General features: G+C 36.1%; 1 protein-coding gene across 1 annotated transcript; it reads right to left on the reverse strand.

Moving 5' to 3' along the window:
• Nucleotides 1–615: 615 nt before the first annotated feature.
• LOC110467344 (serine protease 44-like) lies at nt 616–21,859 on the reverse strand. Its single transcript, XM_021524458.1, has 4 exons — nt 20,956–21,859; nt 9,690–10,236; nt 6,571–6,704; nt 616–6,110 (listed from the first exon to the last, which is right to left on the reverse strand). The coding sequence occupies exons 1-4, from the start codon at nt 21,031–21,033 to the stop codon at nt 5,418–5,420; spliced, it is 1,452 nt and encodes a 483-aa protein (XP_021380133.1). The 5' UTR covers nt 21,034–21,859; the 3' UTR covers nt 616–5,417.
• Between the last annotated feature and the right edge of the window lie 246 nt (nt 21,860–22,105).

Genomic DNA, 22,105 nt, shown 5'->3' on the forward strand with positions numbered 1-22,105 from the left:
TTGTAATAAAAAAGGTTTTAACTGAAACCGTCATGTATGTGCACCATTGTTCGTACTACTTGTATTTACGTCATAAATTTTAAGATAGTTTGTCAAAGTTTCATTACCAATGATAGTCTGGTTCCACGCTGTGTGATCCTCTGTCCAGTTTTGTAAGAGAAGCGAAAAACCAGTTTCTTTTTTTCCAGATCTAGTCATGTTACTGTTACATAGTCTGTGTATTACTGTAGCACGTGCTGGACAAATGTAATTCTCCAGAAGAATTCTACAACAGATGGGACAGTCTCAGCTTCATTCTGACACACGGTGTTTTCATCAAGTCCGCGAAGATATTGTGGCGTTGGTTAGTCAGAGGTAATTTCCCAGAAGTTCTTTTAGATGTGAAAGTCTTCGTTTTATTCTGATATGGTGGTTTTATATAAAAAGGGCGTTAAAAATTACCTTTTGCATTTAGCCGATATATATTGATTTCAGAATTTTCCCACGGTTAATACTCCTTTTTTAATGGTTGATCGATTTATGTATTCACCTCATTGCAAGATTTTAATTGTAAAACTGTGTATTGTTTTAACATATTGAGACTTTTGCAGATAAAAAAAATAACACAAACACATGTAACTGTAAATACACAATATTTACACATAATTTTACAGTAATAACATAAAAATCTCAATGTATCGTATCACCAATCAATGTGTTAAACACGACCCGTAGTGACCTTATCCTAACATAGAATTAAAGTGGGTAAACTCGAAAACCACAGAACTATATCACAGTACTACACGTACTATACAACTTAAGGGCGTATGCTACCTTTACTGAAACGCGATCTTCTTTCAAAGTTTTCTCAAAATGTTAAATACAAATCTTTTCTTTCGCAATCTAAAATTATTGGCATGAGGTCAAATTCATCAGTATGACTTAGAATAAAATATTGGTAAACTGATTGGCTTATTAAAAAGTCATCAAAACATGAAATAAAACCGTTTATACTTATATCACGACCTGATAAAAGTCAAGTAGCGTCACATATTTTTTTTTATATAACATCGTAAGATTTAACTCTAAAAAGGTGTGCGCATATCAAGCTTGACTTTATTCACGATAACATGAAATTACGGATGATGGACATAAAATATGGAAAAAAAGTATAACACGGTAAAACCTCGTTATACTGCCATCATTAGCTCGGCAGCATTGGACGTTATAAAGGGGTGTTTTGATATAATGAAGGAGATGTTTAAAAGCATCATGAAAAACAAAAGGAGAATAGACATTCAAATCCTTTGGCGGTAAATGAAATGAGGGCCATAATATCGAAGAGTAACTGTGCTGTGATAAACGAGAATTGAGGTTTTACTTTATTTAATATGACATGGTACTTGCATGTCAAGAAAAATAGAACAGTGATAAAAAAAACCCGTCGAAAATGCTCAGTTTTTGTCTGTTTGACAGATCTGTAATAACATTTCAGTAAGACATTCTGCTTACTAGCTAAATATTTCGAGTTCGAAGCTCGTGCATTATATTGTTAATCTTATTGTGTGCTTATCACCTATATTCACCAATATTATTATACTGACCAAACACAGTCAAACCGCGATATAACGTCCCACATTTCACTGGCTATATTGTTTATTATAATATCGCTAAACCCTCTTTATAACGCCAAAACAAATGCTGAAAAATGATGGCAGTATAACGAGGTTTCACTGATGTGATTGCGTCGCTTTATGCAAAAATACAGAATATTGTACCACTTGACAGCATGGAGACAAATATAAAGTAAATGATCAACTTTCTGTTTACCGTGGGATCTCTAAATATGTAGATGATCGGTGTTTTTTTTAAATATCGATGGCGGTTCATATAACTTTAAAAATCTTGAATGTATTTATTTGCATGCATGACGTAAATGAATACATGTACAACGAATAACCAAATACGAAACAATGGTTCGAGATGTATATAACGATATATTGATACAATATAAAGTTGCCCTATTAAAACTTACAAATATTGTTTGGATTCATAGTTTGGATAATTCACGGGACAACAAATTCTAAATAATAATTACGATAATTTGTAATTGACACTTGCACATACAGTATACGACGGTTTTTTTAAAGAGTGAAAAATCAAAATTTTACTGCAAAGTATTTTGTTAGTTATGCAGCTGATGTTTAATAGTTTGTTTAAATACACATACATGTATTTATATTGTTATTTCAGTGACCTTTTCGTCACATTTCTGTCATCATTGCGCTGACATGATTTGTGTGCACATTTATAAGGTCATAGACCCCTAGCTTTTTAAGTGCCGGCCTGTTCCACAGTAAAACCCAATATCTGACGTTCCGAACGAACCACGAGTGTAGACATCAGATAAACAATGGCTGATTTTGAAAGGTAATCAAAGCCATCTTAATTAAACAAACCACACTGTTTGGCGTATATTTTGCCAAACATGATTCGAGTTTCTGTATATTATATTTGTTTTGCGAGAAATATATTTCCGCGGTTTCCTGTGCGGAAGATTTGGTCGCGCATTTAAAAATCTCTGATAATTTGTCCCGACACATTTTGACAAACAATATCAGTTTGTAAGCTGCGAACTGAAACTCATGCGAGTAGTTCGTTTGAATCACATCAATAATCGTAAAAACATTGCTCGCAAAAGCTACTGCATACCGGGGAATTTTCGCTGCAGTTTAATTTTCGCCTTTCTGCCCTTTGTAACGAGGGCGAATTCATCATTACAATGAACACATGGAAACAAAATAATTAACAAAAAAAACTAAATGTGAAAGACGAAATAACATGTACTACTTGGCGAGTAAGGATTTTACCAGCGATGAACGAAAGTTTGCAAGTTCACAGTATAGAGTATAGGATTTATATAAGACATTTCGTATGCTTGCTTTGTCGCCGGCGCAAAGATGCCAGGCAGCAAAGGGAAATGACAAAAATACGAAAAGGCGTCAACGCAAAAAAAGAAAATATTAAAACCTGCCAAAACGAAATTACCAAATGACCAAAAAGCGTCTATTCTATAATGTTATGATGCTATGAGGAGGGGAGAGAAGACGTCACTTTTTTCTTTGCTTTTGCTTTTTTTCGCTTTGGCAGAGCTTTAATTCTACTTGTTGGTGTTTCGCTTTGTCGATTGGAAAGTGGAAATGTGATATATGAGCCACCATATTTACGGCATTTGATAAAAGGTCACAGTGAACAGACAGAGTAATTACGTACACTGTACTTAATGTATCTCAAATTGAACGATAGGGACATGAGAAGCATCATTCACAGGGACATGAGAACCACCATACAGGGGCATGGGAATCACCATTCAAAGGAACATTGGAACCATCATACACAGGGGCATGCGAAAAAATATCTGTAAGTACAGTGAGTGTTATTGTTGAATCATTCCGACTGTTGATGTTAACTCCAACAACACCTAATAACACTCCTTGCACATCCGGAGATGTCCAAAAAATCACGTTTCTTTGATTATCGGGCCCCTGTGTGATCTCAGACAGGATATACTGAAATGTACTTGTACAAACACACATATGTTTCGTGTAATAAACTTTGTATGGCCGGATGGAAGGTCAGTGAACAGTGTATATCAACATTCCAGTGAAATACCTAGACAATAATTACGCCCTGAACCGACCACAACAAAAGTTTCCGCCATACATTAGTATTATCAGATGCCAGATTCAGATAAAATGTACTCTCCGGATTTTGATATCTAATCTATGTTGACCTTTGTACGGACTGTATCGGTTTTTACTGTTGCTTGCAACCCATACAGAGTACATGAAACATTTAAGTGCACTGTTTAGCATGTTTGTGAACATGGATAATGATTGTATAATATTTGTCCTTTTGTTATCTATTTCATATTTCATATCTGTCATCCCTTTCGTATATCTTTTCAAGTTGTAATTTTATGATACAATGCATTTATGTCGTTTACAATGCACTATATAACTCCTCGATATAGTGCCTTTCGTTATATTTTACATTTCGGTTCACACCAACTTTTATCAAGTTTCCATTTTTTCTTTAACAACTTCTTTATACGTCTTTTCCTATATATTGCCAAACCCCTTTATAATGTCAAAATATATTTGGGGGAAATAATGTCATTATAACGAGGTTTTATCGTAAAATAAAAATAAAAATGTCTGATATTATTATTGTATATACAAAGTCTTGTGTTTAACCAACTATATCCTTTTCTGTAGCGATGAACGATATAAAAGGCGTTATTGAATTATGAAGAATTAGAATTATGAAGGTACCGGTGATTTGTATGACAAACAGTTAAACCTCGTTATACGGCCAAAACTTGTCATGCAAAATCCAGTCAAAAAGGGTTATAAAAAGGTTTGGCGATATATCGATATGAATGTGAACTAGCATCCTATGGACTCATGTCCAAAGTCATTCAATTGTCATAAAAAATCATATATATTCAAATTTATTATAATGTAACGCACTTGCATATTATGCGTTTCATGAGATAATTCTATTTTTGAAAAGATTGAGACGATAGTGAACCCAAAGATGTCGTTACTATTCACAGGGGGCTAAAAGGGCAAATACTGGCTTTTGAAAATCTGTGTGCGATTTAATATCCTCCCGAAAAAAAAAGTGTTCAAATATCCCTTAAATATATTTGACTCTAAAATTTAGTTACCTAGAGTAATTCATGATAATCCTCCATAGCTTTTGTTTTTGTTTTGATAAAACCCCTAGCACAAACATTTTTTTCAACTACTGTGAAATCGGATATTTTCCTGGGGGCCCAAATTTCGTGGTTTCCCAAAAAACGGCCATTTCGTGGGTACATTAAATACTAATACCCAAGAAAGGTAGCAGTATACAATGTATACGGAAAATAACTTCATGTCAAACCTCTAAATACTTAGTGTCTTGAATATACGGACATTTATACAAAAATACATTTAATGGATAAAGAGTACCCACGGAATTAACCAACGAAATTTAAAACCCTACGAAAACTTGTGATTTCACAGTATCCCTTTTCAATGGAATGAAGGCCTACTTTACGACGTCATTATATACATTTGTGACCATACATTTTGTACAATAATAGAATAAGAATATTTGTTGTATTAAAGGTTAAAGGTGAATAAGTTACACGTACGATTGTCTTACACATACGGATATATATACAAATAAACATTAACAAAATCTGTTAAAATACATCAATGAACATAACCAAAGTATAACAAAAATATATAATTTTATACTGAAACTTATTACCAAAAACAACATCTCGTCAAATCACAGCTAGAGTAAGTTGGAATCTGATTGGGTAACGAAGTATGCCGGAATTGGCCGAGATGTCCCGATTGGTATATTTCACCAGTCACGATCCATTACGGGTTATTTCTCACAATTCTGTTAATCCATTTCAAGTAATTTGTGACTTTTGTATAAATTCCAAATTTTCCTTTTTGTCCGCATCCCTCACCATAACTAGTGACTCCATAAACAAACCAGCGCATTGTGCCGTTATCATTCCTGGGGCACAATAAGGGTCCACCACTATCACCGGCACAAGAATCTACACCTCCCTTCTTGTACCCCGCACAAATTTGTTTATCCGTAATTTTGTAGTCAAACGCCTTTCGACATTTCCTTTTATTAACTATTGGCACCTGTGCCTCCTGTAAAACGTCACTTCCGGTTACATCTGTATTCCGTTCCTTGCCCCATCCAACTGTCATACACATAGTTCCGTCAGGGACTTCGTAATCTTCCGGAGCTAGGCATGCGTAACCCTTAACGACGTTGTCACTTTCTCGATAAGATTTTTTCTCTTTGAGTTTCAGTAATGCAATATCATTTGTAATTGTTTCATAGTCAAAATTGTGGTGGGGGAAATCCTTTTCCACCCGTAAATCCACTTCCGTCGTATCGTACGCTTGAATATCGTGTTCCCCAATACGCACAATGACTTTCCGTCTCTTGGAACGTTTCCGGATACAATGGGCGGCCGTTAATACCCAGTTAGGGGCAATAAGGGTTCCACCGCAATACTGCTCCTTCCACCGTGTCAAAATAGCGACCTGCAACAAAATTTCCAAATATCTAAATACCACGTAAATCCCTTTTTACTATGATTGGACAATCCTATATCGAGTCGTCTGAAGTATTAGCTGTAGTGAAATGAATCGCCGCAAGAGGCGTTGCCATCAGCGATAGCAACATGAACGCTGTTCGGTGCAGTTACAGTATTGGAATGTATTTAATCGTGTTATTTTCTGTTGAGGGAGCTATGACATCAGATAGTTGACCCATGATCAAATAGTACCATTGCCATCGAATTAGGCACAACAGATATCATATAAGCCCCTATTCACAATGTAAGACTATAGTTATAGTGTCAATTTAATGTTACAGAGAATTTAATTTTGCCATTTTTTTCAATCGATGTGGCTTAGTGAAATGAAATATTCCGGAGATAGATATTTTTTCATGCTCTCGATATTTTTAATCGATATCGGTATGATCAAGCAATAGCCCTACCTGCCATGGCCAACTATTTGGACGTGCTTCTTGACCACCGACAATTCTGAAGGATCCCGCCATTTTCCTTTCTCCGCAAACATTGCTGATTTCTGTGAGAGTAGGGGCGGCCACATCATGAGTACCTTCTTTGCCTGAAAATCAATTACAACGTTTTTTTAATTAAATCAATGTACATAACGTGACAATATAATCTGTTGTATATCAGATCCTGTAGCAATTCAGCCCTGTCTAGACATTCTTATAAACAAGCGTGTTATTGGCCACGCCACGTAAAGAAGCGTTTTATTGACCACACCACGAAGCTGTCGCGTCCCCTTGCGGACGTGAGCGAAGTCAAAGCTCTCGTATGCAAATAACCTCACCGACGAGTCATCTTAGGCCAAAGTCTTAAAAATATCTGGTTTTCATCCGTTTGAGATCACGAAATCTTTTGCGACCAGTATTTGTATCCGTTACAAGAACTCCACTGCATTTTAAACTCATTCTTTCTTGTGATATAACGTTGGAACATATTTTCAGACGTGTAAATACTGGACTACCATGCAGGGCTACAATGAACCTAAATGATTAGCGCAACATTAAACGGGTATTACTTAACATAAGCTGAAGTATTTTACAAATGAAACTTTTACCGAACCAAACATGAAAATTTAGATTTTAAGCATCCCTGTCCCACTGCACTCTGGTTTTTGGAATCTACAGTTACCTCCCTTTAATTTCGTTTTAGATATAACTAGCACACAGTTGGCCCAGGACACTTCCATGGACCACTTTCTCAGCCGGTTCGAGCGATAGTATATAAATCTGCAGTTCAGGGTTTAAACCTGGTCTTATCCCGCTGTCCACTCGGTACACTGTTATTGATCATATTTTGTTTATTTTATTTTTATTAAAAAAAAATCCATAAAATTCCCGCAAGGTGTGTTTTTATTGCTTTTCAGAAATGACTTATCAAAGCTATAATCATACCGGGAAAACAGTTTACGATGCGTAGTTACAGTATTTGGCAGTGGTATGGGGAGTCTTAAGCTTATCGTAAAAACAGTTTATGTTTATGAAAATTTCACTGAGTATTATCTTCTTCTCATATAATATCTGTGGCTTTTCTTCAATTTTGAATATGAGTTCAACATGTTCTCGGTGAACTGGGCAGCCACGTTTAATAGGAAGCAAGGTTGGATATATGTGGACAAGCCTATAGTCGTCTGCTATTTTTTCTTGTAGAGAACCTCGTCAATTGCAATGTACCCTGTCCAATATTGGTCGAATTTCATATATAAGCTTGCTTTTTTTTTTTCATTTTACATTAAAATCCGACACATACGTTTTTCGACATTCTGTATCCTATTTGTCATATATCTATGAAATAATCCCAGTATAATCTGATAATGTGTCTATAATTAGATGATATAGGTTTTTTATTTTACAGAAGAACCAGGTTATCTTGAAATTGTCACATACATAAGATGAGTTTCAACTTAAGCAAGTCATTTCTATAATCAAAATTAAGAAAATATGTACCACAAACATCATATGACGTCAAAATACCAGAGTTCGTATTGTAATAGAACTTATTTAAAATGTCCGGATTAACGAAATTCATCTGTACATACTTAGCATCCGGAATAACGAAGTCACTTAGTGTAAACAAGTGTCCGGAATACCAAAGTTCCACTGTAGACAATAGCAACTTTCCACCACATACATGAAGTGTCCGGAATAACAAGGTTCCGTTGTATGCATTAAATGTCCAGAACAAGGTTCTAATGTATACATGAAGTGTCCGGATTATAAAGGTTTTATTGTTTATGTTTTAATGAAATGTTCGGAATAACAAGGTTTACTTTCTACATCTATAGTCCGGAATATCAATATTTCACTGTATCCAAAATAACACGGTTCCATGTTATATATTATACTATGTACATGTACGAATTAAGGAGTTTTAAATCTTATTATATGAACTTTCCGAATAACCGACATATTCCTGTTTATATCAAGTTTCCGGATTATCAAGGCTTTAACTGTTGATCCAATAATGAAACGTATGCAATTGAAACCAGAATTTAATAACTTTTTTATGAATAAGTTAGGCAAAATGGAATTTATTATTCAGAATAAATCCCTAAATCAATAACTCTTCGTTGTATTTATCACTGGAAATGTCAAGCGTTTTCAGCGGAAACACAATAGATATTCAAAAACAAAACGCTTTAGTTATAGAAACTCTGCTGTCATTTTAGTCTGATGTCGGTAAAAATAAGGTTTATTTTACAGCACATTCTCGTAACTTCTTGTTCCCTTCATATGGAAATGAGTGTATTTATTATCCCATTTCCGTACCGGATCCGGAAAATCTGTATTGGAAACTGTTAGCCACATTGCTAATGGCAAACACACGTTCTATGGTCGGAAATAAAACTGTACAAGTCTAAACAAATTAACGTTCCGACAGCGATTTCTCTCTCGGGATCATCGAATTCCGGAATTACGCTATACTGCACCGAATACGAAATACTTTCGACCTTTCCGATGACTCATTTGTAGATTGGCAGGTATATACGTAATTACACAGGTATTTAATTCAGATAACATCGTCACGGGTTGTCTGCAGTAAACACTATTATCTTGTGATAACTTACATCAACACTTTTTACGTCCGTTGTTTCTCTCTGTCCTAGGAGTATACTCTTTGTACTAACTGTACACAGTGACTTTTAACACCGAACTACTTTGGGATGGGTCGTGTAATTTAAAACGAAGTAACCAAACAATTAAAGCATGAGACTCCTTTCCCAAAAGGCGACAGTAACAGTCTACTTATAAGTGTGCATAGGTTTCGTCTTATCGCATGTGTTTGATTTTTTTTTATCTTTTCGCGGCGATAAAGACTGAAATTAAAATTTATCAAAAATCGGTGTTTTTTTGTTAATTGAACAACCGCGAGAATAAAGTGTGTTTTGTTACATGTTTGGATGCAATGTTTTATAGTATTTTTCTTTCAACACCATCTACTATAAAATTGCAGCAGCATCAAAAACAGCAACAAAACCATGACACACTAATTAAAGCATCACCACCAACACAGCAAAAACAACACCATCACCGAAACTTACCTAAAGGTCCTGGCGCTTCTACTTGTTTAATAACGGAATCATTTTCTTCGTCGCTTCTTAACGTATATTTTTTCTCACAAAGTGTTCCGGGAAGTTTGCAGTCTCTTTCCTGTTGTATGTAACTGTTCCCACAGATCCTTGGTTCCTTGCACATGCGGAAACGCCGTTTCCGGCACGTCCGCTTGCAGCGTCCCCATAGTGACCACTCGTCGTAGAGAAGATCATAAAGAATCTTTTCCATGAGTCTATTTCTCCTGAATCCTATAACTTTATAAGAGAGTGACGAACACACGCCTCTCTGTTTCCGACAATGTCGCTTTTCCTTAAGGAAGCTCGTGCCACAGTATTTGCGGTTTTTACACCGCCGCACGCGACTCTGTTCACAATGTCTGTTGCAGCTCGACCATTTTGACCACTTAGAATAGTATCGACATAATAACTGATTGTTTTTACCACTCTTCTCTAACGAAACTAATGACGTAGTTCGTGAGGAATTCATTCCTGCATCAATTAAGTTGTGTGGCTTGCCCTCCGATATTTCCGCTCTCTGTAAATAAAAAAACAACTGAAATTTGTGTTTTTATTACAGGACACAACAATGCAATTGTACATACATATTAAAATCGTATAACGGAGCCAGAGTGATGCCAATTCTACAGAGTAAGTGCATTTTGGGATGAGAGAGAAAACTGATGTGCTGTATCCCATTTCATGATTGCTGGGGGCGACTTACAACGAGTTTTAGAGCCATGTGCAATCGGTATTTTCATGCGTTTTGACTTTTTCTTTTCTACAACATGCATGTATATCCGTTGGCACCGACTTCCGTTTCCACATTTTCTACAGTGAAGCCCTGTAGGATTTTTAAGACTCTGTTAATCAAGTATACCAATATTAAATCAAGATGTGAACTAATTGCAGGCCAACCATACATCCGGAGCACCTCTCGCTAAAATGTGACTATACGGATAAAAATCAAATATCGGTCAGTCGTACTAGGTGCATTCGGAACACCTCGCGTCCAAATACATATTTTAATTGAGTGTAGGTCATTCATACTACAGGAATGCAGATCACTTTGCGTCTGAATATATATTAATCATTTGCGTCTGAATATATATCAATCAAGATAAAAATATAGTTCATGTCTACATTCGGAACTAGGGCCGCGCTGGTAGAGTTGTTAAGGACTCTGACCGTCAGCCATCTCTACCCCTCCACCACAGGGTCGCGGGTTCGAGACCTACGTGGGGCAGTCGCCGGGTACCTACAGCAGGTTGGTGGTTTTTTTCCGGGTACTTCGGCTTTCCTCCACTACTCAAACCTGACACGTCCTTAAATGTCAATAGGACGGTAAAACACAAACAAACCATCAATCGGACCACTTCGCACCTCGCACCTGTAGTTATCAATTATGGTGTTACGAAAGGTTTTAACCCAAAATAAACGAGGTATATGTATATATGTACCATTTAAATAGAATTGGGCGGAAAATTAAACTTAATAATCAATTAAAGTTGTCCATTATATTAAAACCATTAAATACATAATGCGGAACAGTGAACGGTTAGGTTGATAGCGTACTCTTGTGGTTGGCTGTCCTGGTGGAAATTTAAGTCAGAAAGCCCGGAACACCGTCCGGTAGGGAGTCTCCGTAATTGGTTTTTAAAGTTATTGACTACGTCGATGGGCGTTAATTTGCCCGCAGCTGACCATTGATGATCGCTGATGTGGCGATTGTCACCGATGGTCACTGTGGGCAAGCGAACGGTTGACCCTTATCTGATTAGCTGAGTTAAGGAAAGCGAGAGGTAGCTCATAGTTCTTCTTATGTGTTGAAAAGCATCTCGGGGGAACTCGCGTTAAATCCGCATAAGGCTCTAGAAAAGAATTCAATAAGACCATGACAACTCCAGTAATTATTTTGACGTAAACTTGTACGTATTATCCCTACGTAAATGGACAAAGAATTCGTGTCAGCCAACAAGATGAATCACCCATTTTACAGACTTTTATCAAGTGACCACTCTTTGTGAATCTATAGGTTTTTACGACCACGGACAAGTTGAAAGATTTTAAGGGGCGTTTTATTTTTCATTTGAAAGTTATAAATCGCTCGTTTGTGTGAGAGAGAGCACCCTGAGAGATTATATGTGTTACTAGTATAACCGCGATTTCGATTCTAGCCGATAAGGACCCGAAGTATACGAGTACGACCCTATTTGTGGTCATAAAACGGTGATATCGGCAATAACCCCTTCAAAATCTGTAGACGCTTTTTTTTATTGATACACGTAGAATTTAACTGTTGTCATACCTTGCACCAATACGAACGTGGTTTTAAATGATGTCGTAGTAACAGACGCTTGTATATCTGGATGTTGCAATGTCGAAGGTTTATTTGTTTGTTATTTGTTTGGGTGTTTACGTCAAGATTGACAACGGCTACGGCTGTAATGTCATCGTGGTATTATAGTGACGGTACTGGTAGGGCTACAACGATACTAAACTGGCTACAAGCCCCTAAGTTCTTTATGAAGAATTTCTCAACTGCATTTTACTACTAGCCTATCTCCCCCTAGTTTAAAACAGACATCCAAATGATCAAAATTATTAGAGTTATTTTTTTTCTCTAAAATATTCAATCTTCTAGAGACGGGGGGGGGGGGGGGGGGGGCAGTCTACAACGATACATTAACAAGACGATACGATACGTACCACGATACTGTGGTCACGATACTTATAGAAACAGAAGAAGCAAAGATTTAAGTAATCTTGCAAATTTTTAATTCCAATGTATCAACTATAGACTTGGTCCAAAATTGGCATGACTCTAAAGTTTCACACAATTCACGTCGTTTGAGGTGCATGATGAGCTGGAGCTGTCACTCGCAATGAGGAGATAAAATTCAGAAACGAAAAATTCCGGAAAATATCGTTTCCTCCCAAAAAAATATTGTGTATCGTACTGTTTTCAAAATATTGCGATATATCATCGCACGATATATCGTTGCCCTAATTGACGGGAAAATATGAGTGTGGAAGTTCTGACGGTTTCTCAATTTTCCTATTTTGTTATTGTCGACAATAAAACTGGTTTAAAATAAACGTAACCAAGAAGTGATTTCTCTCAACACCACTTCAGCAAAGGCGCACGAGTAAGCCGTGATAATGATACAACAGGAACGGGAAGTCCCAGAGTTTTTAAGCAATATTTATCAAGTTGCATTTGTCCGATGGACCACAATTATAAACAAATGCTGCGATCTTCGTCTTTCTGAGTCACCTAATTCCGAATATTAACTAAAACGCATTTAGGAACATCGTTTCGACATGTTATTACTCAACATTGCCAAATTCTTGTTTTAATCCTGTTGTTTTTTTCAAAGTTTCTTACATAATAAAAAAAGACATCGTTTTTGGCACAATGTGCAAGCTCGTTATAAATTTTGTTCCATAATTAAGCATGACCTTGACCTCGTTCTGACTAGCGTAACACGCAATAGGCACGCGAGACGTAAGGCATGCAACAAACATGGCTGCACGTTCCGACATCATTTCTAGTTTACACAAGACAGCATGTCCATATGCACATGAGCTGTTTGAAGGATCCGTTCTCTTGTCTAAATATATTGCCACGAACGAAATGATTATGATGTTATATTAAGCAGACCTGATGCGAATATTTCGGCACATTTTTGTTGAAGTCCTGGCAATAGTACATGTGTCAAATTTTGATACTCTATAAATAAAATAAAAAGTGCATGAAAAGGTCTATAGCTGTGCACGGTCAAATATAAATCATTTAATGAGTGACGTCATTTCTCCATTCGTAACCTCGGTTTTAATTCATAATGGGTTGGCAATCGTTAAATATCGGCTAATTCACTCAGAGTACGGAATCAAACTGATTCCTGGCTTTGACGGACTTTGCCGAGATGTTACGCAGGATGTTTCAGCAATCCGTAGATTACCGTAATGCACCGAAGTGATGCGATTGGACGTTGATGTTAATGGGGGTGGTGGTATTTTAGACAAATACCGATTGTCTAATTCCAACTTTCGATCAACCACAGCGGTCAAATTTATTTAATAGAAGCCAAAAAGGAATTTGGTCTTGTACGGGTTCGTGATATTCATTTCAATGTACAAAACACGAAAGAACTCTTTGAATGAATCCCCGTGACAAACAATATTAAGTGCTTACAGGAAGTAGGCCTCTATAATAGAATATAGCATTTAAACTACTTATACGATCTTGATACAAACATTATACAATATTTAACCTTTTAGCTGCTTTTGATGTCTTTTGAGTTTCTTTTTGACGCTAAAGGCCCAAACTGTCCTTCTTGTGTCGAGGGGCCATTCGGCCTTACTAAATAAACAAACAAATAATCAAACACTACAGTTTGAGTAACAGTATCGTTTTACTCAGTGACTGACCTTTTTGAGTCAAAGATACTTGAAATTGGAAATGCGTATATTTACATTCGAAATCGTTTTGTGGCCTCATTCAAACTATTGTATTCCGTCTTTGCGTATTGCAGAGTTATTTTCTCTTGAAAGTATGATTGTTACGTCATTTTTTTGTGAGAGTAACGTCATCAATTTTTGAGAAAACGACGTAATTTTCTCACACAAACCAATGACGTAACAATCAATACCTGCTCTCAAGAGAAGATAACTCTGCAATACGCAAAGACGGAATATTAGCCCTTGTAGCAATATGTGAAGAAAAAAATCAATATCAAATGACTAACCGCAAATATGCAAATGAGGAATGACTAACGGAAATTACGAAATCTCCTTTTAGTGAATGAAAGTAAAATATATATATATCTTAGATGACTAACATGGGTGATTAAGTTAACCGGGAGCGTCTTGATAGACAAATAATTCACTTAGGCAAACTACTCAGCCATTAGACAAATGAATAATTTCGTACATAAAGCACATACATTGTATATACGTAAAACACAACTCGTCAGAGTATACGTACTACGTGTACCTGTTACACACTCTCTAAACGACACGACTGAATTACAAAACATTTTGGCCACTTAGTAATTAATGAATAGTTCATGATGCACATCTAATAAGATTAAAAAGAAATCATTTCTTCGTGTGACTTAGAATCCGGAAGAAAGATTTATTTTTTCTATAGCCGATGGTGTAACGTCCTTCTATAACAGATATACGGTTATACATGTATGAATACGGTAGACCGACCCCTGTTTCTAGAATATGATATTGATATTAAATCATACAGGAAAAAAACCTCTAATAATTTTGATCACTTGGGGGGGGGGGGGGGGGGGGGCTCTCTAAACTAAGAGGAGATAAGCTAGTAGTAGAAAGCTTGAGCTAGTCTTCTAAGACGGGTTCCGTAGGAGACAACGCAAAAAAACAAAAATGCAGGGAGACGTTAACGATGTTTGGTTTGTTTGGGGTTTAACGACCTCGTAACAGCTAAGGTCATATGAGGTCGGGTGCCGAGGGAGAAATCGCTAAAACCAGGAAAAATATAACAAAATGAAACAAATGAAAACAAATTAACAAAAATAAATCTTTAAAATGATGCAATTATATAGAGAACCCTGTATAATCCGAAAAAAAAAGAAATCTGAGGTCAATTGTTTAAAGCCTGGTTAGTTTAATGAAGGCTTAACGCAAATGTTTCACCCGACAACTTTTCCAATATATTATCGAAATTCAAAAATACAAATATATCTATCAAAATTAAATTAATATAAGAAGGCAAAAGACACAAAACTGTTTGTAATAGTTGAGAAGTTCTTAAAAAAAATCATAGTTCGAAATTTTGCGTTATTTTTTCTTTAAGTTGACCAAGCTTTTGAACAACCGCGCCCTGACCTACATAGGTTATTGTATTACATGTAGCCAGAGTAAATATTACGTTCTGTTTCATATACTAATTCGCATCCTATCTTTTAAATAATCCACTTTCAATAGTATACTGAGGTGTTGTTCCAGTCAACACCTTAAAATACAACTGTGAACCAAAATGCATCAATTGAATTAATCACTTTGGTTAGGTGTGGGTGTTGGTTTCGGGTGTGGGCGTGTCTTTATGAGGGGAAAACATTTATAAATACATGCACCTAATTCATGAGTTTGATTTATGTTAAATTTGTGTTAATTTGTATGTACATTGTAATTCATTAAATTAAATCAAAAGTCATGTGTTTTTTATGCTTACTTTTTTTCTAGTAATGAGTTTATGATTTAATGAGTTAATACTAACAAATTTGATTTATGTTAAATTTGTGTTAATTTGTAAGAATTTTTATTTAATAAAATATTTGAAAATAGATATTTTATGTTAATTATTTTTTTCTAGAAATGAGTTCACAATTAATGAGTTACATGTAATACATTTGATTTATGGTAAATTTTTGTCGATTTGCATTTTTTTTATTTAATTGATTTTTTTTAATCGGGTGTTTTTTATGTTATCATTTTCCCGTCCAGTGCGTATGAATGGGTTGGGTTAGACTTAACGTGATACTCCGTGGGAACGTAGAGGCTGATGGAATGTGTTACTATCGGAGGCCTGCAACAAGCGGAAACAGACCACAAGCACGCGCGGTAATGAGGTCACCAGCTTAAAACTAATGAGGGGTCTTTTTCCTATAAACCGGGCCACGGGGCACGAATACAGCAAAGGTCCGACATTGTGTTTAGTTGATAGCGGCCCTGGTGTTAGAAGGCGAGAAGATTAAAGGTGTGACTATCTCCCTTCCGATTCAAGGGCATTCAGTGTATGTGCATGTAAAAAACATACTCGATTGCAGCCTCCATCTTTTTTTCCGTTTTTCTCTCTCTCCCACACACTTTGAGTTGGAGATATAACACATCTGTAAACCGCGTGGGGGCGATACGGGAGTAAAACTCGATCTCGGCGCTGATGTGTGAGAAATAAGATATCTAACTTGTGGGCTGAAAATGATATGATACAAAAGCGTCGGAGAAGATAAAACAGGAAATTAAATTGTCCACATCATATAAACAAACTCATAAAAATAATGAATTCGCTCTCAAAAATAGATATTATTTACGAAAACATTCACGTTTTATCGGTGTTTTAATATAAACACGCACAAAACGTGTTTACAAATTAAAGTTGCAAAACGATACTTGTTGATCTTCTTCAAGGTGTGGTGAAGGTATTTCTTTGTTGTTAGGAAAAAGACAAAAATATTCCGCAAGGACAGTTGTAAATCCGTATTATCCTGAAACAATGAGACAATCAAATAACAAAAATATTGTTCTGTATATCTGGTTTCGGGCAATTGATATATTTTATTATCTCCGTTGGTGAGCCGGATATATAATGTAGTACAGATGAACTTATCAATGATTTGAAAAGAAAAAGTTCGGATTTGATGAATACTAGACTAGTATAGCATTCCTTTGATCACATGACACTGACGTCACGAAATAGATAGGGTACATGTATGACGTCACAAGCAAAGTTTGATCTATCTATCTATCTATCTATCTATCTATCTATCTATATGCTATACTCCACATAAACCAACATGGCTTTCATGCAACATCAATTCAAATGCTGTACAATTTCCTTAACTCATAAAACTTCTTTGTATTTTCAATTTGTCCAGATCATGTATTTGTCATTTTACGTGACGTCATAATCCCGACAGACGACATGACGTCATGACACCTTGACGTCAAATAGTTTAGAAATACTGAATTCCAAACAAAATGACACTGTCAAGACACTTCAGTAAATTTAAGTTAGTAAACAGCATTGATTATTTATTGAATTCTTTTTTTCTATGAACATTTACCCACGAAAGTTTGGTAGATTAACTATTCTATTTAGTGATTGATTGATCGATGGATCGATTGATTGATTGTCTAACTGATTTCTATCACTGATTAACTTACTAAACGATCGTTAAGTAACATTAACGAACGTTCGATCGATTGATCCGTCAGAAATCGCTAAGACCTGTTCTGTAAGAATGTCACAGAGGGCCAATCGATTGTTGATTGTTCAATCTATCGATAAATTATTGACTGATTGGTAATTACTGTCTTTGCAAAATCGACGATAGCAGAGGGAGACGAACTAAGAAACAGAGTAGGCCACTTGGTGGTCGGGTGGTGCAGTGGATAGCGCTCTTGCCTTTCACCAAGGCGGCCGAGGTTCGATTCCCCGATCGGACGTGAAAAGGTATGGGGTCACCTGCCCGACCACTTGGGGTTTTCTCCGGGTACTTTGGTTTCCTCCCACAATAAGACCCCCCGCGCACTAGCACCGTCAACAAGAGTGAATAATAAAGGTTGAACAAAAGTGTTTCATAATTGTTGTAAAATATATGAAGTTTCTATTTGTATATGCTACCATACACATTACACTTATGATTTGTTTTGGAGTTGTCCCCTTAAAACTTGCTAAGTCATTCATATCTATAATGCATGCATGTGTCATCGTTGAATAACCCAAGGACAAAATACAATTTACATATTCTAATTTTTGAACTCTTTTGAAAGTAAGTTGTACATCACAGTGTGGTAGCGTAACTCCTTAAATCCGTCTTATTAAAAGATGTTTGAAAATTGATAAGTTCATGTTATATGGACTAATTAATTAAACAGAAGGAGTACTTATTCCATGACATTTTGCATTTAGTTTTGAAATGACATTAGACTCATACAGTGCTGATTTTTTTTTAAGACAGAGAATTTCGTGTTTATACCACTTGCTAAATATGAAAATGTAGCACTTGACAAAAATGGCGTCAGAGGTAATGATGTCTGATGAAGAGATTGACGTTACTTTAAGCAAAACTCACCAAAACACAAATTCAGTATAACCTGTGAAATCCGAACAACACAACTAAACCTTCTAAACCTTGTTAATCCGATATCATGAGCGTTACCTCCTACACTGAACACCAAAATAAAACCTGTCTTTTCTGACATAATGAGATCTTAAACCTTCTAAATTGAGCACCACATTTAACCTGTCTTAGCCGTTCGATAGATCTTAAACCTTCTAAATTGAACACCACAGTAAACCTGTCTTAGCCGATCGATAGATCTTAAACCTTCTAAATTGAACACCAAAATAAAACCTGTCTTAGCCGATCGATAGATCTTAAACCTTCTAAATTGAACACCACATTAAACCTGTCTTAGCCGATCGATAGATCTTAAACCTTCTAAATTGAGCACCACAGTAAACCTGTCTTAGCCGATCGATAGATCTTAAGCATCTAAATTGAACACCACATTAAACCTGTATTAACCGACCTATAGAACTAAACCTGTTTAAATTGAACATTATCATAAAAACCTGTCGAAATTAAACACCACAGTTAAAGCGGTTTAAACCAAACATCACAGTGACGCCTGTCTAAATTGTACAATAAATTGTATATATAGCCTTCAACATTAATATGGCTTTTTTCGTAGTTGATATAAACGTCTACATGTTTTATTTATACCCGCTAGGTTAGGTCAGTTCCCATCCTGTTATTCCCAAACTGTTAAACATTAAATTTGTTTTAACTTCTAAAAATACCAACCACAAATTCAACAAAATTATTAGAAAGAAGGAAATGTATTTTATTTGTATCCCTCGATATACTGACCAAACCCCTTTATAACGCCAAAAGACTGCAGGTTAAATGGTGGTAGTATAACGACGATTTACATATGCATGTATGTTAGAACTGTTTCAATACATAACGTTTCAACAACACACATTTAGATGTTACGACTAAGTTTAAAACATTTTAAATTTAATCATACCTACATGTACAAACTGTATCCGTATGAATATCTATATTTATGTCACGAAAACAAAATATTTAAAAACAAAATTATATAAACATTAAACTACGTCAATCTCATCGGGTAGAACTATTCCGTCACCTCTATATAACAGACACTGTCTATAAAGGAAATACGGAATGTCTGATTTCTTTACAAGACACCGTTTGTCTGGCTAATGTTCGGAATGACGGAATTCCAAATAGCCGAATAAACATCGATTAAATATTGTATGGAATATTTTTATCTTGTTTTTGGTCAGAGATGTACTGACATTAATATGCTCTTTACGTTATCCATTTACAGAGAATCTTAGGTGCTGCTTAAAGTGTAAGTTATATAAATGTGTAAATAACCTAGATAGGCGTGCCATAAACATTTTTGTTTGTTTAAATGCGTCCGACATTTTTTAACATCCTGTTTACTGGTGTAATATATCTTGCATAATGCAAGATACAACTTCGAAAAAAGACCATCAATTATCTTTGAATCTTATACATATATATCAATAACGTATTCTAAAGAATTGCGCAGATACCGACCCTAATAAATCAATTATCTGTTATTTACCTTTATACGTACGTATATAGATACATTGTAAACTTATTTTCATAGACTAAACCTCTACGAAAGTTGGTTATACCCAAGGCCGAACATAATATACCTGTTTCAGATTACTTGGTGGGCACACCAGACCTTTAAAATTTCAATCACATCTTCACCTTGAGTTATTTATGGAGCAGAAGTCCCAAAATGTTAAAAATTGTCATAACAAAGTTAATCAATTATAACGCAACTAAATTTAGTGTAGTTAGGTGTAACCGGAAAAAACCCATTTTCGGTCGATATGTCTCTCTTTTCTTTATCTCAGTGAGAATGACATCGTTAGATTTTGAAATTAGGTTTAATGAATACTTTTCGCAATGTATACCTAACAAAATATCAATTCCCCGATAACTCGCTTCCAATCCTCATATCTTTAGAGAATAACGGTGCCGGTATAGCGCGTAATCGCGTCACGTTAACCTTTTATGATTTTTCAGTATTCCACTGGGTTTTTTTTTAATTTCCTCTGTATTCTGGATCGTAGCCGCTCCTACTGGCTTTATAGCTAGATGTGTACACGATAAAGGCGCCTCGGTATCCTCTCCACCTCCCCGACACTCCAGATCCCCCCACCCCAGACCCACTAATCTAGATCTCATCGGAGATTGTTTAAAACATCCTTGAACACGAATTACGACTCCAATAAGATGGTATACGAGCAATAAGTCCACGTAATAAAAATATCCGACAGAAATGAATTAATAATAATCTTCGTCATATTGGTATCCGAGATATATAGTATGTAGAAAATTGCACTGAGGTGTTAAATGTCTCAATTCAATGTATGTTTAGTTAAAAGAATGATCTGATAAACTATAATTATATATACACTTACCTTCTTACTGTAAACTCCGATATGTGAAAACAAGACAGACAGAAGAGGAAAGAGGAGGATAACGGCAGTCCGCTGCATGTTCGGAGTGGTCAGTCCGGCCAATTACTGGTCAAGTGTGTCCACAGAATGTCCCTCTCCTGTCCGGAGCGTTGTCTGGTAAGCGAAATGCCATGGTCTCTGTCTATCTATCTGTAATCGCACTGTCTAAATACGCCCGCCGTAAGTCGTTGTTAGCTGTATATATACCTGGGTCACCAGTGTGGTTTATAGTAGAGCGCTAATACTCCTCGTAAATACATCGAGTAAATGGGGGAAAAACCTCTCCAAAAACTCACCCCCTCAATAAAATATGTGTACGTCTCAACGGTAATAGTAAAACGGACTTAACACAAATTCAAAATTACGTCGTTAGTGTCCGTATATATCGTCGGTATCCGTACAGAAGATATAGGTTCTCCGTTCTATCGAAACAGGGATCATTTCAGCAGACGATTTTTGTTCAAACTATGGCGTGGATGTGGTGAATCTGTCTACGTGGTATGTATACCTTGGATCCCCTCAACGTACGAAATACTTTCAGTGTTGTATACCTAGTCTCTCGTAGATATATACAGAGCTCACTGCCGTGCTCGGCTAACCACAAAGTTGTTGTAAGCCGACATAGTTTTATTGGTGTATCTGTCGATCCGTCTGTCTTTTCCGTGTTTATCTCTCTATCCCGTCTCGTGCCGTCTCCAACACATCTAGGTTATTATCTCGCGCCCCTCATCCTCCTCCCTATTTCTAGATTGTCTGTCTGTTTGTCTGCTCGTCTGCTTCCGTCAGCCTCTACCAGACCACGAAACCATTTGCCAATATTTGCATGTAAATCCATGCTTATAGTGTAATATCATATTTCAGGTTCGTCGTCGTTCTCGTCCTTTTCTTTGTCCCCCCCTACTCCTGTCATCATCATCATCATCATCATCATCATCATCATCATCATCATCATCATCCGTTAACATTGTTGTTGATACCTTTCATTTATGTCATTTGTGACCGCGCGAGGAAATTAAATAAAAATTTAAGTATTTTTAAACATTTTTTCTTTTCTTTTTACGTCATTTGTACGGCCACGCTAGTACTCAACGGCTTTTTAGTACATACCCTC

Source organism: Mizuhopecten yessoensis, unplaced genomic scaffold (genome assembly GCF_002113885.1).
Source record: "Mizuhopecten yessoensis strain PY_sf001 unplaced genomic scaffold, ASM211388v2 scaffold11171, whole genome shotgun sequence".
Taxonomy (NCBI): domain Eukaryota; kingdom Metazoa; phylum Mollusca; class Bivalvia; order Pectinida; family Pectinidae; genus Mizuhopecten; species Mizuhopecten yessoensis.

Bases quoted from the DNA above. Each gene is read 5' to 3' on its own strand.
- LOC110467344 (XM_021524458.1), bottom strand. From the start codon at position 21,033: ATGCAGCGGACTGCCGTTATCCTCCTCTTTCCTCTTCTGTCTGTCTTG. The intron at 6,705-9,689 runs GTAAGTTTCGGT...ATTGATTTTCAG, and splicing joins AGAAGCGCCAGGACCTTTAG to GCAAAGAAGGTACTCATGAT. The intron at 6,111-6,570 runs GTAGGGCTATTG...ATTTTGTTGCAG, and splicing joins CAAATAGTTGGCCATGGCAG to GTCGCTATTTTGACACGGTG.